Source organism: Cladophialophora carrionii (genome assembly GCF_000365165.1).
Source record: "Cladophialophora carrionii CBS 160.54 unplaced genomic scaffold supercont1.4, whole genome shotgun sequence".
Lineage (NCBI taxonomy): Eukaryota > Fungi > Ascomycota > Eurotiomycetes > Chaetothyriales > Herpotrichiellaceae > Cladophialophora > Cladophialophora carrionii.
Genome location: NW_008481829.1, coordinates 2,223,137 through 2,238,890, shown reverse-complemented (window position 1 = coordinate 2,238,890; position 15,754 = coordinate 2,223,137). Strand labels below are relative to the sequence as shown.

At 54.5% G+C, this 15,754-nt stretch overlaps 6 protein-coding genes across 6 annotated transcripts; 5 read left to right on the top strand and 1 right to left on the bottom strand.

The window, feature by feature from the left end:
• Nucleotides 1-28: 28 nt before the first annotated feature.
• G647_05467 (uncharacterized protein) lies at nt 29-1,336 on the top strand (the record flags this gene model as incomplete). The annotated part of the gene is made up of 1 exon (XM_008729798.1): nt 29-1,336. One exon carries the CDS (start codon nt 29-31, stop codon nt 1,334-1,336), a length of 1,308 nt encoding a protein of 435 aa, XP_008728020.1.
• A 613-nt stretch (nt 1,337-1,949) lies between these two features.
• On the top strand, nt 1,950-2,522 carry G647_05466 (uncharacterized protein; the record flags this gene model as incomplete). Its single annotated transcript, XM_008729797.1, has 1 exon — nt 1,950-2,522. The coding sequence occupies one exon, from the start codon at nt 1,950-1,952 to the stop codon at nt 2,520-2,522; it is 573 nt and encodes a 190-aa protein (XP_008728019.1).
• Nucleotides 2,523-3,587: 1,065 nt separating this feature from the next.
• On the bottom strand, nt 3,588-5,521 carry G647_05465 (uncharacterized protein; the record flags this gene model as incomplete). The annotated part of the gene is made up of 2 exons (XM_008729796.1): nt 3,588-4,032; nt 4,086-5,521. The coding sequence occupies 2 exons, from the start codon at nt 5,519-5,521 to the stop codon at nt 3,588-3,590; spliced, it is 1,881 nt and encodes a 626-aa protein (XP_008728018.1).
• A 1,774-nt stretch (nt 5,522-7,295) lies between these two features.
• G647_05464 (amidophosphoribosyltransferase) lies at nt 7,296-9,077 on the top strand (the record flags this gene model as incomplete). Its single annotated transcript, XM_008729795.1, has 1 exon — nt 7,296-9,077. The coding sequence occupies one exon, from the start codon at nt 7,296-7,298 to the stop codon at nt 9,075-9,077; it is 1,782 nt and encodes a 593-aa protein (XP_008728017.1).
• Nucleotides 9,078-9,498: 421 nt separating this feature from the next.
• G647_05463 (uncharacterized protein) lies at nt 9,499-10,131 on the top strand (the record flags this gene model as incomplete). The annotated part of the gene is made up of 1 exon (XM_008729794.1): nt 9,499-10,131. The coding sequence occupies one exon, from the start codon at nt 9,499-9,501 to the stop codon at nt 10,129-10,131; it is 633 nt and encodes a 210-aa protein (XP_008728016.1).
• A 560-nt stretch (nt 10,132-10,691) lies between these two features.
• On the top strand, nt 10,692-12,671 carry G647_05462 (uncharacterized protein; the record flags this gene model as incomplete). The annotated part of the gene is made up of 1 exon (XM_008729793.1): nt 10,692-12,671. One exon carries the CDS (start codon nt 10,692-10,694, stop codon nt 12,669-12,671), a length of 1,980 nt encoding a protein of 659 aa, XP_008728015.1.
• Nucleotides 12,672-15,754: the final 3,083 nt, after the last annotated feature.

Genomic DNA, 15,754 nt, shown 5'->3' with positions numbered 1-15,754 from the left:
CCTGGTCAACCTGCTGCAGGCTGGCATCATGGCAGAAGTCGTACAAGCCCGCACGACCCTCGGCGCTGCGCCCGCCTCACCATCTCGAAAGCGCTCAGCCTCTCCCATCGGAGAAGAAGCCGCAAGTAACGCGCTGACAACGAGCAACAACGAGAACACGATCACTGCTCCCACACCCGAGAACGGCGAGCCTCCTACTAAAAAGACAAAACTCATCCGCCGGAAACGCCGGCCAGCACGTCCTCAAGTCGACCCTAGCACTATCAAATCCGAACCCCCGCCTCAAACTGGCACAGTCTTCAACATCTGGTATAACAAGTGGTCCGGTGGCGACAGGGAAGACGCCGCCTTGTCAAAGCACGCGGCTCCAAACAGATGCAATATCAGGAACGATAGCGGGTGGACACAGGCAGACAAGACACCAGGGAGCTATTTCTGTTTATTTTTTGCAAGGGGCATCTGTCCCAAAGGCCACGAGTGCCAGTATCTACACCGTTTACCTACAATCTATGATGTCTTCAACCCCAACATGGATTGTTTTGGCCGCGACAAACACTCAGACTACAGAGACGACATGGGAGGCGTGGGATCCTTCATGCGTCAGAACCGCACACTATACGTCGGGCGCATCCACGTCACAGATGATATAGAGGAGGTTGTGGCGCGGCATTTTCAAGAATGGGGCGAAATCGACCGTATCAGAGTCCTGACTGGAAGGGGCGTCGCTTTTGTCACATACGTAAATGAAGCAAACAGCCAGTTTGCGAAGGAGGCGATGGCACATCAGGCGCTCGACAACAATGAGATATTGAACGTACGTTGGGCGACGGTGGATCCGAACCCACTAAGTCAGAAAAGAGAGGCAGCAAGGATTGAGGAGCAGGCTGCTGAGGCGGTAAGGCGGGCGTTGGGGGAGAGGGCTGTTAGGGAGATCGAAGGGCGGGAGACGAGGGAGGAAAGGGAACAGAGAAAGACTGAGAGCAGCTACGGGTTGGAAGGATACGAGGCCCCGGAAGTGATTCGGTTCAACCATCAGAAGGAGCTTGGGGGCCAGAGAGCGGGCGAAAGAGGCTTGCTTGAAGCACCGCCGACTGAGGAGAATGCAGAAGACGGAACCGCGGTCGACGAGAGCGCAACTGTCGGCTCATCAGCGCAAGCGCAGGTCACCAGAGAAGGTGGTGCCACGACGAATGGGAACGGGGACAGCATTTTCGGGAGCTCTACTCTCGCAGCGCTGAGAGGATATGCCTCGAGTGCATCACCGGCACCTCGACCGAAGCCAGCACCGACTGCGGGTCCGCTAGTTGCGTATGGAAGTGATGAAGACGATGACTAGAAGCTTGAGGCACACAGCGCATCTGCAACACGGCACTGGCCCAGTCAGGCTCAACCATGAATTTGACTGATCTTATGTTCCGTGCTCTCTATATTCTGCCCGTCATTTCATGCACAGCAGCCAGTCCATTGATGGGTAGCGGTCGAGTAGAAAGCTCGGGTTCGACGTGAAGCCCGCACTCAGCCGATCTCCGAATGTACAAGAGACTTCAGGAAACTGCTCCAAAGAGCATCTCCATTAGCTTGGACATCATCTTGAGACAGGCCCCGAGATGCCCGGCCTCAAACTGGTACACATACTGATCCACAGTAATGGGTACATAATACGTACCGTACGGAGTACACCATATTGTGTACACTGGTCTGTAAAGCAGCAACGGAGCTAGACTGAAATAGGATATATCCCATTGCCGCGCCGGCAGCCTGATGTTCCCAGACGTTCATTCAGACATCAAACAATCGGCCAAGCCACATATTGACTTCCTTTACACAATACTCGGTCCCCTTACTCCATACTCCCCGTCTACCTTTCAGAACATGGAGTAATCTGGTTCTATAACCCACCCACCCAACACGCTTCGATACAGTGCACAGAATACGCCGTGTACCTGAAAATGGTCCTCAATCAAGCCGACCCAGACCCCATCCCAGACGCAGACAATTCCACCACCTACACAGCAAGAACACCTCCCGTAACCGTTTGCGAGGATGTGGACGAAGCCGATGCCGATGTCGACGCCAAGATCAACAACATCCCACCCAGCCTACCCCCATCGTCAGTCCCCTGGCCAGGCTCGACATTCATCATCCGCTCCATCCCCTCGGGCCAGGCTCTCACCGTCCTCGACGGTAAAGTCACCCTAGCGCCTCTCGGCGGCCGCGGCTCCGTGCACTGGGCCTGCGTCGAGACCAAAGGCTGGCTCGGCTTCCGGAACGTCGTGACGGGCAAGTTCCTCGGCCACGACGGGAAGAAAGGCCGACTGTGCTGCTCGGTCGGGTGGCATCGCGGGTGGGAGAGCTTTAGTCCCAGATTGAGGCCGTCCGGTGGGTTCGTCTTGATGATGACGCATTTCGAGAGGTTGTGGCCTGTCGGCGTGAAGGTGGAGCACGGGGTAGAGAGGCTGGCCAAGATCGAGAAGCACGCAGGGGATGCGATGGTTTCGGTTTGGGAGTTCATCAAGGTTTGAGGAGTGAGAGTATTTGGGATCTGGTCGATGATGGTGTCTGGTGCTGGTCTTTGGGACTTCGGGCTCGGGAGTTCTGCTCCTGGTCCCGCTGCTGCTCCTGGACCTGCCTTTCGTGTTTGGGATGTCTGGTAGGGGCAAGACCGCGAGACCGCGAGATCGCTCGTGGAGTGAAATGCTGGCGAGGCAAGGTATGCAACGTAACGGGCTATAGCGTGTGGCGGGAGGCAGGAACACAGTCATGAAGAACTCAGGCAGTAGGGTTTTGCCTCGTTCGGCTGACGACCTACTTATATATGCAGGGCGTTGGTATCAGCTTTTCCAGCCGGCGCGGCACACGACAGGGAGACAGGCAAGGGTACTCAAACGGCTTACCGAATGAATACAAGTTTGACGACGTGACCTTTCTAGCCGAGATTTTTGAAAGCAAGGATAGGATATGTGTGAGTGTCTTTTTGTTAGCGCCGGCGTGTGCTTGCAATTTGAACAGTCTGCTTTGTGCGAGTGTGACTTGGCTGCTGCCGTTGAACCTGGACCATGATGAATTCAGGTGAACAAGGACTGCTATCGAATTGATAGAACAAGGACATTCTCTACTCGGACTCGAATTCGCGTACAAGCACTATCGCCGAACGCCCTCGATTGTACCGTGGAGTAACGAGTGGCTTCGAGTTGATCTCGTGATTACGGCGAGAAATGGGGTTCCCCTTGGGCGGGTCAACCACCTGTAGTCACCGGTATGAGCCTGCGGGTATCGATGGACATCTCGAAGCGGAGGACAAGTACGACCAAGAAGAGGAAGATCAGTGTCTCGGCCCATCAAAGAGCCTCGAGATAGCATTCTGAAGACAATGTACAATCATGAAACTGGTGTTACAGGTGGGACGGACCATTTTCAATGTCCTCTTTGAGTCTCCTGAAGCCGAGGCGTGGAAAATATCCCCAGGGCTATCTCATCCGAGTGAAGCCAGCTCACGGACTCCATCGCTTCCTCGCCCGATCGTCCGGTGCCAGCAATAGCAGTCCGTGTGCGAGGAGTCACATCATCCTGGTAATATGTCAACCCACTCACCAATCTTTCGAGCCGTTTGCTGCCCTGCTCAGCTCGGCCAGCTCCGCCAGGTCAAATGCCAACAACTGCTGCGTCAAATCCCTGAACATCTTCTCGGAAAACACAGGTGGAACTGCGTTTCCCACCTGCTTCATTTTCTCGACCGTCGGACCACAGAAGACGAAGAAATGCGGAAAAGTCTGCAAGGCTGCGTGTTCGCGGACGCTGAAGCGTCGGTGGCCATCGGGATGGTAATGTTTGGCCTTTGCCTTTGTCATTATGGTAGGACACAGCCTATCGTCGTCATATCCGGGCTTGGGTCCCTCCATTCGAGGTATTTCGTCGTGATGAAGCGCGTTGTCGGGAATATTTCTGATTGCAGTCCCAATTCCCGGCAGTTTCTCGAGTCCTGGCCCGCGACCATGTGTAGGCTTGAGCAAGGTTGGGAGTTTCTCGCCGGGCCTGTTAGCAAGTCAGCACACTCCCGTCATGTCAATGCATGAACTGCTTCCTACCCTGACGCGATGAGAATCACTCGCTTCCTCGTCTGTGGCACACCCCAGCACTCCAGGTCCAAGACCTTCCATTGCACACTGTAGCCCTTCTGAATGAAGAAGCCTATCAGCTCCGTGAAGTGTTTTCTCTTATCCACATCAGTAATACTCTTTGACTCCTCCAATGTGGCGATGCGAGGCTTGCAGACGTCGAGCAAGTCGGCGACTCTGCCGAACGCACCGAGGTTTCTTTCGTTATCTGCCAAGTTTGGTCTTCGGTTGGCTCCGCAGAATGGCTGGCACGGTGGACTCATGTGTAGGATATCTACCAGACATGTCTTTGCCATGTCGCTGCCTGCCAATGCGGCTTTCTTGACGAAATCGTGAACATCCATTTGGAGGATCTGCATTCCTGTGAGACCGAAGTTCTGCTGGTATGTTTGAACAGCCCAGGGATCGAGGTCAAAAGCAAACTTCATCTTGAGACCAGCAGCGCGTGCGCCCCAAGAAGTACCGCCCGCGCCGGCAAATGCATCTCCAAATGTGTACCTCTTCATCTCCATGCCGTCGTATTGCTCAACATGGCTACCACCAAGAACGCAATCTACTTCTCCTCGCCATTGCTTTCTGACCTGTGCGTCTGGGATTCGGAGTTGAATGTGCTGGCCACCTCTTGTGATCAATGTACCACCATCTGCTTGATGAGACCGTAGATGCTCAATTCTCCCAGTTTTTGGCGGGCCTGACGGCTTGTGTCCGTCTATTCCGACATTGGTATGCCCACTGGTGTAACGGCAGAAGTAGATGTGCTTGTCGTCTTCGTCAGAACTACCAGGTTGAATGTCTTTCTGGTAGTTCAGTTCCTCGTACTGCTGATTGGTGTAGATGATCTTGCAGTTTCTGACGGCCGCATCGATCGGGACTGTCCATAGCGCAACCTCCGTGTTGAGTTCCTTGTCAATATTGACCAGCTGCACCAGTTCGTGATGACGCTCCGGCATGAGTAGTTCACAGTGGTTTTGCAACAAGAGTCTATGACCTCTGATATATCTTGTGGATGACGAAGATGTAATTGTTTCCGTTATTGTGAGGAACGAGTGGTCTTCCAGCTCGACACCGCAGCCTGGCTTCAGAACCAGCGCTCCATTGGATGTGGGATCTCTTGCGTCGACTACAACCGTGGGCTTCGGTACTGGCTGGACTTTGATGACCATAAGATCATTAACGTCGTTGGCTTCGTCTAGGGTGATGAGCTCATCATCGTTGTCATTGACTGTGGTCGAGATTGCCAGCTTCTCATCGTTGCGGTATGGGTCTGAACAAAGTTTCTGGGATTCAGATTGAGCAGTTTGACGTTGGTTGTGACGCAAAACTTGATCTCCCGCAAGCTGCTGCGACTGGAGACTGGACAAGTCGCCAGCACCCCGGGAGGCAACAGGATCCGTGAACCAGTCCATGCCAGCGGTTGGCTGTTTCCCCCTCGCCTTGAATGCGTCTGGGGCAGGTAGATGAGAGGAAGACTGGGAGAAAAGGGGAGGGTAGAGAGAAATCAAGCGCTTGTGAATTCAGCGATGACAAGCTGATGGGTACTGTAAAGAAGGAATGAAGACGTGTAGCACGTATGAGTGCGAGATGAGCTCCACACAGTGGTCAAGGACAGGACAGGTGAGATCAGCAAAAAGAGACGAACGAGCTTGCTGGACTGGCGCGAGGAGGACAGAAATGAACGAGTGACAAAGAATTAAAGAGCCCACAGATGCCTGTGATGAAGAACAGCTGCGAGAGAGAGGTGTTTGAGCTTGGGTCGCGGTAGAAGGATGTGTATGAGGCAGAGCGCGGTCAATATCGGCTCGGCGCCAGACTCTCAGGCACATACGTTGAGTTGATGCCATGACTTCCTTCCCACTAACGAGAGTTAGCTCTCATGAAAACGGGGACCATGTTTGTGGACAAAGCTTGTTGGCGATCAAACCCATGGACATGATCCGAGACAGAAAATCTTCATCGCCCATTCAAACTTGCAATGTCCAGGCTTTGCACAGAGTGTGTCCATTTGGGCTGGACACTCCTTGTAAACACGACCCGGGGGCCTTGCAAATGGTTCTTTGGCTGGTTCCATTGTTTTCGGGAGGCTAAAGAAAAGTGTCTTTCCGCACGTTGAGCAAAGGGAGACATCTTCGTGCGCTTCTGACTTCTCAAGCAGGAAGCGGCGCTTGAATCGCTGATGGACTGCCTCAGACACAAAAGCCCATGGGACCATGCTGTGGCGTCAACAGGCTGTCCTTGATGAGAAACAGCAAAGCGTATAATCCACAGCGCGTCCTTGTCTGATGGTATATTGGACTAGGCTGCCCCCTTGCTTTGTTGTTGACAAAGGTGGCCATTGCAGAAACCACAAGGGCCACTCTTCTCATGGATACGTGATGGATTGAGCACTATTAGCCCTGCCCGGTGTAGGCGTTCATGTCGACAGCCGAATATACAGCAGTCATTGCGACGCACAGTTGGTGTTTGATTAGGTAGACGTGCTCTTTTGAAAGTCAACAAAATCAGGATTGATTCTCCCACGAACTGAAAGGAATGTGTTTCATTCTTGACCGAAGTTTATCCAGCGGAAGACGGTGAAACTTTCTTCCGTAAGGGCGCCGTCCTCCGTGCACAACGAGATTCTCCAACACCGTCCAACGGCAGACACACCGTGACCAACCAAAGTCTCGAAAATGCGGGCAAATGCCAGGGCCTCGGCCGGAGGATAAAATTTTGTTCCTTCATGCTTGGACCTTGACTTCGCCTCAGAAAGGCTTTCACCATGTCGCTCCCACAGCTCACTAGGTCCTCCTCGCCTTTGGATCGTTCGTGTTGCTCTGAAGTTAGCACTACTTCAGATACGCTACTGCTCGGACCGGAGCGCAGGACTACTGACTAGCCCTCGAGAATTTCCGATATTCGAGATCTGACTGTCCTACTCTTCTCCTCCCACTCTTCTTGAGATTCTCGCATATGGTGGTTGTGACATGAGCATCATGTTTGTCTAGGTATGTCAAATCCTCCGCGAATTGCAGCCACCACATGATGAACCCACTTGTTATTTTATTAGATGTTAGACTTCATATCAATTTTGATGAGAACTATCGGGTCTGATCGGGGCCGAACTTGGCGTACCTGGCAAAGCGTTGACCAAACATAACTCGACTGACCCTGAAACCAGTGCTTTGCAGACAATTGTTCAACATGTGCGGGATTCTCGCTTTGATCCTCGCAAACACCGCGTCCGCGGACGTTGCGCTTGACCTCCACGAAGCCCTCTATCTCCTCCAACATCGCGGCCAGGATGCCTGCGGAATCGCCACATGTGTGGCGGGCGGAAGAATCTACCAGTGCAAAGGAAACGGGATGGCCGCAAAAGTCTTCGACAATGGGTCTAGAACGTTGGATTTACCCGGATTCATGGGTGTGGGCCATCTGAGATACCCGACCGCAGGGAGCAGTGCAAATGCCGAAGCTCAGCCGTTCTACGTCAACAGTCCTTATGGAATCTCACTGGCGCACAATGGAAACCTCATCAATGCACCTGAATTGCAGCGCTACCTGGATTTGGAGGCTCACAGGCACATCAACACCGATAGCGACAGCGAGCTGATGCTCAACATCTTCGCAAGCGAGCTCAATGAGACGGGGAAAGCGCGTATCAACAAGGACGATGTCTTCGCAGCGCTGGGTAGAATGTATGAAAAGTGCAAGGGTGGTTGGGCCTGCACAGCAATGATCGCCGGTTACGGCCTGATCGGTTTTAGAGACCACTTCGGAATCCGTCCATTGGTACTTGGCGCGAGAGATTCAGCAGATGGCAGCGGGAAAGACTACATGATGGCTTCGGAGTCGGTCGCCCTGACCCAACTCGGTTTCTCAGTTGTCCGTGACATCCTTCCAGGCGAAGCTGTTCTCATAGAGAAGGGCCAAGAGCCGCATTTCCGGCAAGTGCAGCAACGCAAGACGTATGCGCCGGATATCTTTGAGTACGTCTATTTCGCTCGTCCTGACTCCATCATGGATGGAATCAGTGTGCACCGCAGTCGCCAGCACATGGGTGTCAGACTTGCTGCGCAGGTCAAGAAGGTGTTGAGCCCCAAGGATTTGGCAGAAATCGACGTTGTCATTCCTATCCCCGAAACATCCGTCACCTCGGCAGCAGTGGTGGCCAAGATGTTGGACAAAGAATACGTTCAAGGTTTTGTGAAGAATCGATACGTGTTCAGGACTTTCATCATGCCAGAGCAGAAGACGCGTCAAAAGAGTGTGCGTCGCAAACTCAACCCCATGCCAATGGAGTTCAAGGATCGGAACGTTCTCCTTGTCGATGACAGCATTGTTCGCGGCACGACGAGTCGGGAGATTGTGACGATGGCTCGTGAAGCGGGAGCGAAGAAGGTCCATTTTGCCAGCTGCGCCCCTCCGATCACGCATGCGCACATCTACGGGATCGACCTAGCATCGCCATTTGAACTGGTGGCACACAACTATCATGGAGCGGAGGCGATCGCCAGGCACATTGGAGCTGACAGCGTCATTTACCAAACACTGGACGATCTGAAGGCGGCGTGCGTCGATGCTGCTCGGGAAGCTCAAGCAGTCGACGCCCCGAACGACTTTGAAGTGGGTGTCTTCTGTGGCACCTACATCACCCCTGTGGACCAGGGCTACTTTGAACACCTCGAACAGATCAGGGGCCAGACGCGCAAATTCAAGGTTGTTGATGAAGCGAGACGAGCTGTCGTACAAGGAGTGGCAGAAGAGCATCAGATCCAACTCGCTACCAATGGCGCGGTGGTGACCCCGAACGGCGAGGTTGTCCCGGCTGTCAACGGTGTGCGCAAGCAGTCGGTCCACACTGATCTCATGGACTCACATCGAGGTTCGGCCGCGTCACTGGGACCAGACGAGGAAAGCCCGACCGTGCGCGATCGTATGGATATCGCTTTGCACAACCTCGGAGACTTCCCCAGGAACGAGTGAAAAGCATCGGCAGGCGCAAAGTGCAAGAGATGGTGTTCGGGGATTGGGCTGTTTGCATTGGGGCAATGACAAATGAGGGTGGACAATCTGTGCGAGGGTGACGGTACTCGGTGGCGTTCTCTTCGTCTGTACAGAGCACCGGGAGAAGACAACCGCATCAGTGTCCTGCCAGGATGTGTGGAACAGGTACAGCAGCACCTGCCATCATCAGAGTAGCAAACATTCCTTCCGCTTGCGTGGCTGATTGTCGACGATGCGCCTTCCCGTCCACAATGTGCTTTTATGTAGCAGCCTTTCCCATTCTCATCGCTTCTTCCGTTTGACTCTGCAACTCGCGGCCCCCGGTGGACGTTGCAGCTTTTTGGACTTTTTGGCACTTCTTGACTGGCTTCACATGGGTGATAACAAGCACTCGACCACTATGACTTCCATCTACGTCCTCCTCGGCCTCTTCCTCAGCAGTGTTGTGGCACAGCGATATGTCCCTCCCAAGCTCGGCTCGGACAGCACTGGGGATATCACTCAGCCTGGTCCATGTCCCGCCTATCTTCCCGCTTTCCCAGACTTCGAGTTTGCCCATCTGGCTATACCGGTCTCACAAAAGAAGCCCGACACGGCCTACCCCAACACGCTCACACCATATGTCACCGCTGGCGACATCTCGATGATCTTCAACTTCGACATCTCACCATCCCGCAAAGGCCAGCTGTGCGTCCTGGAGTTCTTCTTCCCAACTCAAAGCCAATTGAGCACATCCTCGTTTCAGTTCACCGGTGCCTATGGCGAGTATATATTCTCCCTCTCGGTTCTTGGCGGCGGCGCAGTGGAGGGTAACACGACCTACAACAATCAACCACTGCAGTCCAACCCGCACGGCTTTCCCCGGATCATCCATATCAACCCAGGCCACGCATGGGCGCTGGGCAGCACGATCTGCGTGCCAGGGAGATTCGCCGTCACGCTGAGCAGCTCGAACAGTAGTCTGAGATGGTTCCAGGACTGGAATCAATGTCCGATCGGGCTCTTCATCACCTACGACACAGAGACGCCATGACGGACACGACAGGCGGCGGGAAGGCGGTCGGAAATGCACGGAATTTATGGAGCATGGCTTAGTTAAGGTTACTCCCTGGTTAGCGACGTCCAGCCACTCGGATTGCTGCATGAACGGGTGGTGGTGGTGGTGGTGGTGGTGGTGACGAGGAGGCTGGGGTGTCTCGGTGTCTGGGTCTGTCTCTAAGCGTCGTGCGCAGTGGGGGCTCACAAGGTGCCGCTGGACAACACAAGCCTCGTGATTTTGCATCTTGTACAATAATGAAGCTCGCGTGTAGCTCTGCGCTGGTATTTTCGATCTCCTCATCGCCGCTTCAGTATCCTTCTTGGCCTGAATCATTGTCGCGCTGCCTGCGTGAGCCCTCCTGCTCACCACTGGAGCTCGAGTCGATGGACGTTACACCACAAGATCGCATTTCAGGACGACGGCGACCCTGCCTACCGGACGTCGCAACGAAGCCCATCCGCCGATAGCTGCCATAAGCCCTCTGCGCGCCATGCGATCGTGATCGTTCTCTCCGCGCTGAAAACGACCTGAGCGCCCACATCGACGGCAGCACCATGTCGCGCCCTCCACCCAATGCGCGGTCCTCGCTCGCAAGTGGGCTGGCACCTCCTCCACCAGCAGGGTACGCGGCGAGCGCCCATGGCTCAGTAGTCTTCGGCGCACCTCCACCACCTCACTCCGTTGCCCCGAGTGCCCTCAGCCGTCCTCCGTCGCGCTTCGAACCTCCCCCCCTCGCCGCGACCATGGGTCCCATGCCGGGCACGCTCGAACGACCGATCCATGGGCCCAAGAAACGCCTGATCGTGACATGCGACGGGACGTGGTTGGACGCCGACAATGGTCTGATGAACGGACACAAACAGCCGCCCTCGAACGTGTCACGGATAGGCTGGGCGATCAAGGACACCTCCCGCGACGGCATCCCGCAAATCGTGAACTACCAGGCGGGCGTCGGAACCCAAGGTGGGCCGGCATCGCGCGTGGTAGGCGGCGCAACAGGAATGGGCATACGCGAAAACATGCGCACGGCATACACATACCTTGCCACGAACTGGCGGCCTGGGGACGAGATCTTCATCCTTGGATTCTCGCGCGGCGCGTTCACGGCGCGTACCGTGGGCGGCATGATCGGCTCACTTGGTCTGCTTACCCGGGACGGCCTTCCGTTTTTCAACGAGATCTTCGAGGACTGGGAACATCGTTTTGACGATCGCTATGTCTCCAGGTTTCCGCACGTGCCGTTCCCCGAGAAACGACTCCCGTTCGACGAGCAGTACGTCCATGAACTGTCTCGCCGGGGCCTGACGCGGTTGAACGTCCCCATCAAGGCGATCTGCTGCTGGGATACCGTCGGCAGTCTGGGTATTCCGCGAGTGCCCTGGCTGGAAGGTCTGCGGCTCCAAGCGCCGGGAATGCATGATTACGAATTCTACGACACGCGATTGAATCCCTGTATTGAGAACGCATTCCAAGCGCTGGCCCTCGATGAGCGGCGCGCGCCCTTCTCTCCGGCGCTGTGGGAGAAACGAGACAACAACACGACGAATCTGGTCCAGTGTTGGTTTCCCGGCGTGCATTCGAATTTGGGAGGCGGCTACGACGATCAGGAGTTGGCCAACATCACTCTCGCGTGGATGATCAGCAAACTCGAGCCCTTTCTGGACTTCGAACGGGACTTTCTGATCGGCCTGTGGGAGTCGAACCGGGCCTATTACAAGCAGTCGGGCCAGAGGACGCGGTGGTGGTCGTTTGGAGAGCTCTACAACTCGTTAAAGGGCATCTATTCCCTGACGGGCAGCAAGACGAGAACCCCCGGCAACTACTTCAGAAGCGATCCCCATACAGGGCGGCCGATGACGAAACGCCTCCGAGGCACGAACGAATACATCCACGCGAGCGTGCGAGCGAGACTGGGTCTCGGCGGACCCGGCCCACTTGATCGGGGCACATATAATCCTCCGGCCTTGAGGGACTGGACGTTCGATGTCGAAGCCGTGGGGCCCGGCCAGGGCGGCAACCAGGATGGATTGCTGGTCGTGTGGACAAACCACGGCGGCTCCTCGAGAAGGAGGGGCGCGCGAAACGAAAAGGGCGGACAGGAGAAGATCCCCGAGGAGCGATTATCGGAGACGGAACTGGTCTTGTTGAAACAATCACCCCGAGTGTACGATTTCGTGACGCAACTGCGGCCCAATCCCCAGCAAGGGAAACGAAGGTCCCGTCGACACGGTGGGCAAAATGGCACGCCGAACGGGCCGGGTCCGCCACCGCCCGGTGTAGGTCCTTACGGCCAGTATGGGGGTGGCAGACCGCCGCCGCCGGGCTCGTTCGTCGGGCCTCGACCTGGCTCTGTACCGCCGGATGGGCGACGGAGCGGGAGATCCAGGTCCTTGAATCCGGATGGACTCCCCTACGATAGTGACGATAGCAGGGAGCGGGATCGAGATAGGCGGCATCGGAGGAGACGAGACAGTGGCGATCCAGACCGGCAGAGAAGAAGACGAAGTCGGAGATATGAGGATGACGATGAGTAAGAGACTGGTCTGAAGTTTACAGAACGATCTTGCGTATGCCGGTCTTTGTGATGGCAAGTAATCATAGCGATCGATCGAAGGCGCAAGGGAAGCTGGATGATATACCCATTGCTGAGGCTTCAGTTGATTTGCACCGACACAGAAGTGAGTGATTTGTTTCAGAAACGAGTCTCATTCATGTTCAGCACGGCATTCTGTGTTCATTCTCAAGGTTCCTTACCGTCACCTCACTTTACTACACTTTACTACACTCCAATTCACTTCATTCACCGGCAATTCTATATATTCCAGCCGCACGACCACCACGAAATATCTTCCCCTTGAATTGTTGCGCGTTTGTTTCAAGCGCTCTTCAACCTTACCGGTCCTCAGACCTGTCAACGGTATCTAAGAGGCCCTTCTCGCCAGGTGTCCCTTCTGTACCGAGGCGGTCTCAAAAGGTGAGTCCATGCTCTGCCGCTTCTGTCAAGATTCAACTCGTTTGGCTCGTTCCATGAAGCCTCTGCTAAGTCACGTCTAGAGATCCTTCGCAGCCTGCTGACGGTACTGGATGAAAATCCAGCTTACTCGACTCCTTCCGTCGTCCGTCACGGACAATTCGACTCCAGCCACCTCCATCACAACGCCGGCAAACCTGAAATCTCTGCAACAGCAGGCTGCCGCAAAGACACTTCCAACCCTCCAAGAAGACGAAATCGCCGTCCAAACGCTGCTTGGTCTGGGGGATGACGAACGACAGGCCCTTCTTCCCCATCTATGGCAGGAGTTCATGCGACTTGCGGACGCGGAGCGCGAATACCAGACCCTCGAGAAACACCATGCCCGCCGCGTACCGACATGTCGCCTTTGTTCGCCGCCTCGAAAGAGTCACCTTGAAGGACTGGAAAGGCGGCGATGAGGACGAGGAGACGAGCGCAGATGACATCGGTGACCTTACGCTTGAGCATCTCAGGGAAGATCCTGATAGCGGCGACGAGGACGAGGAGTCGAGCGTAGATGACACGGTGACCCTACGCTTGAGCATCTCAGTAGAGATTCTGAGAGCGGCCTTGGGGAGACACACGAAGATGGCAAGGAGGATTATGACCTAACAAGCGACCCGTATGCTCTTCGAGAACACTTCCGGTCGCGATGTTGCGTCGCAAGAGTTGGGATCTTGTAGACTCGTTTCCTGGAGCCAGGAAATGGAGTCACTTTCGGCTCGTCACAACAGACGATTCCGAAACACGCAATGCCTTTTGCTGTGCAGGGCCGGATGATCAAAAATGCAGGAGTGCAGGAGGTATACGCTTCTCAGACTTGTTATCCTCCCCTTTGCTTCTCTACCGACTGATCTCCACTTTTTGGATGCCGCTGCCATTTCCAATGTTATCGACAAAGAATGCTGGGTGATTGTGTTGCGGTTCATGGTAGATCCACGGAGCCACCTTATATTGCAGGACTGACTACATGGGCAGCCTGAGGATTTGCTTCTTGGGGACTGAAGAAGCAAGCTCCTCCGCATTCGACCTGTTGAACTGGTTGGTCAGCGCAAAAATCCCACATCCTTGTGCTGATCGCGGTCCATTCCTGGCTGGGACGGTATGGTACAACGAGGAAAGTCCGGAAGTTTAGGGATAGGCGATCCTGAAAGCCACCATGATTCTACCCTTTCTCATCAAGCTGCAACGGCTCCATGACAGCAGATTCGACAGAAGTCATGAGTATCGACAAGCCCTGGAAGTCTGTCACTTCCCAGAGGCAGCGAAGAACTCGAACAGGAGAACCACGATTGAGCATTACTCCCCTGTTACCCAGCGATACTTCAGATCAATTGAGAACTTCCAACCAGTGCCAGTAGCCAACCCTATGCTACCGATCGAGTTGTTTTGAACGTTGACATCACCCGACAAACGGAAGTAATGGCACGTTGGCTTGTTTATCGTGAGCCAGTGCTCGCTCTCGGGAAATCGTCTTTATTCATTCAAGACACGGAAGGAAAGACGAGCTGCGCTTTGGGTCCACAGTGTTGGCTGCTTAGTTCTAAAGCCGTCGCACGGCTTGGAAGGTAAATAGGCTGTTCCTTGCCGGCAGCGATACAGAGCAAGGACCGAAGCCGGGCACGTAGCTAGCTTTAGTTGCTCGATCGATGGTCGATAGCTTCATTGAACAAGACGCAACTAGAAACAACCACATCTGAAGTCCCTTAGGTTCTCACCGACCGAAACATCCAACGGGACTCTACCATAAGTCTAGACCGAATAACAAATGGACTCCTAGGTCTTACCTAGAGCGAGCCAAGCGCAAATGCTGTAAAGTACCTATGGGAAGAGGGCACGCCGTAAAGACAGAGTCCGTGATTAGCCTGTAAGCCAGCCAGCCCATGAGATACTCTACAGTCCGATGGTGGAGGGTGGCGAGCAGGTTTGAGGCTGAGGACCAGAACCAGAACCAGAATCAGATCACAAACTTCCAATACGCGGTACCACGGTGATGTCTCGGTGTACTGTATTCCAACCAGGAGCCACATCATTGAGAACGGTACGGGATGAAAGAGATATTTGACCCGTCGTGGCTATTGCTTGGTTACCACCAGGGAGGTAGGTAGGTAGATAGTTATATAGGTAAGCATATAGGTATATACCTGGTAGGTAGATGGGTCGGTAGTCATGTATGTCCCCACCATCTACCAATAGCCTCATTCACTTCAGCCCGGGAAATTGGATGGCACAAGTACAGGTACTCCGTACGTACCTCGTCGTTTGACCGTCTCCCCTCCTGTTGGTTGATCAAGGACTAACCTCCAGCTTACCTGAGAGAGATACTGTACGTGGGAGTGTATGTAATTATTCCTTCGAAATCCGAAACTACTGGTGACTACAGTAGGTTACGGTGTACTTCCACATTCTATCCCTCCGTTTCCTCCTCCTCCGCCTTCACTTCCCTTCTCTCGCCTTCACCGCTGGGGATGATTTATAGGGTACGTTGGTTGCAACGCGTATGCCTGTCCAACCCTTCTAGTAGGTCAGTGAAGAACATAGGTCGACAGCAGCCGACTCCATTCTTGGAGCAAGTCAATGCTGATCTGGAGGAAGCCGACAATG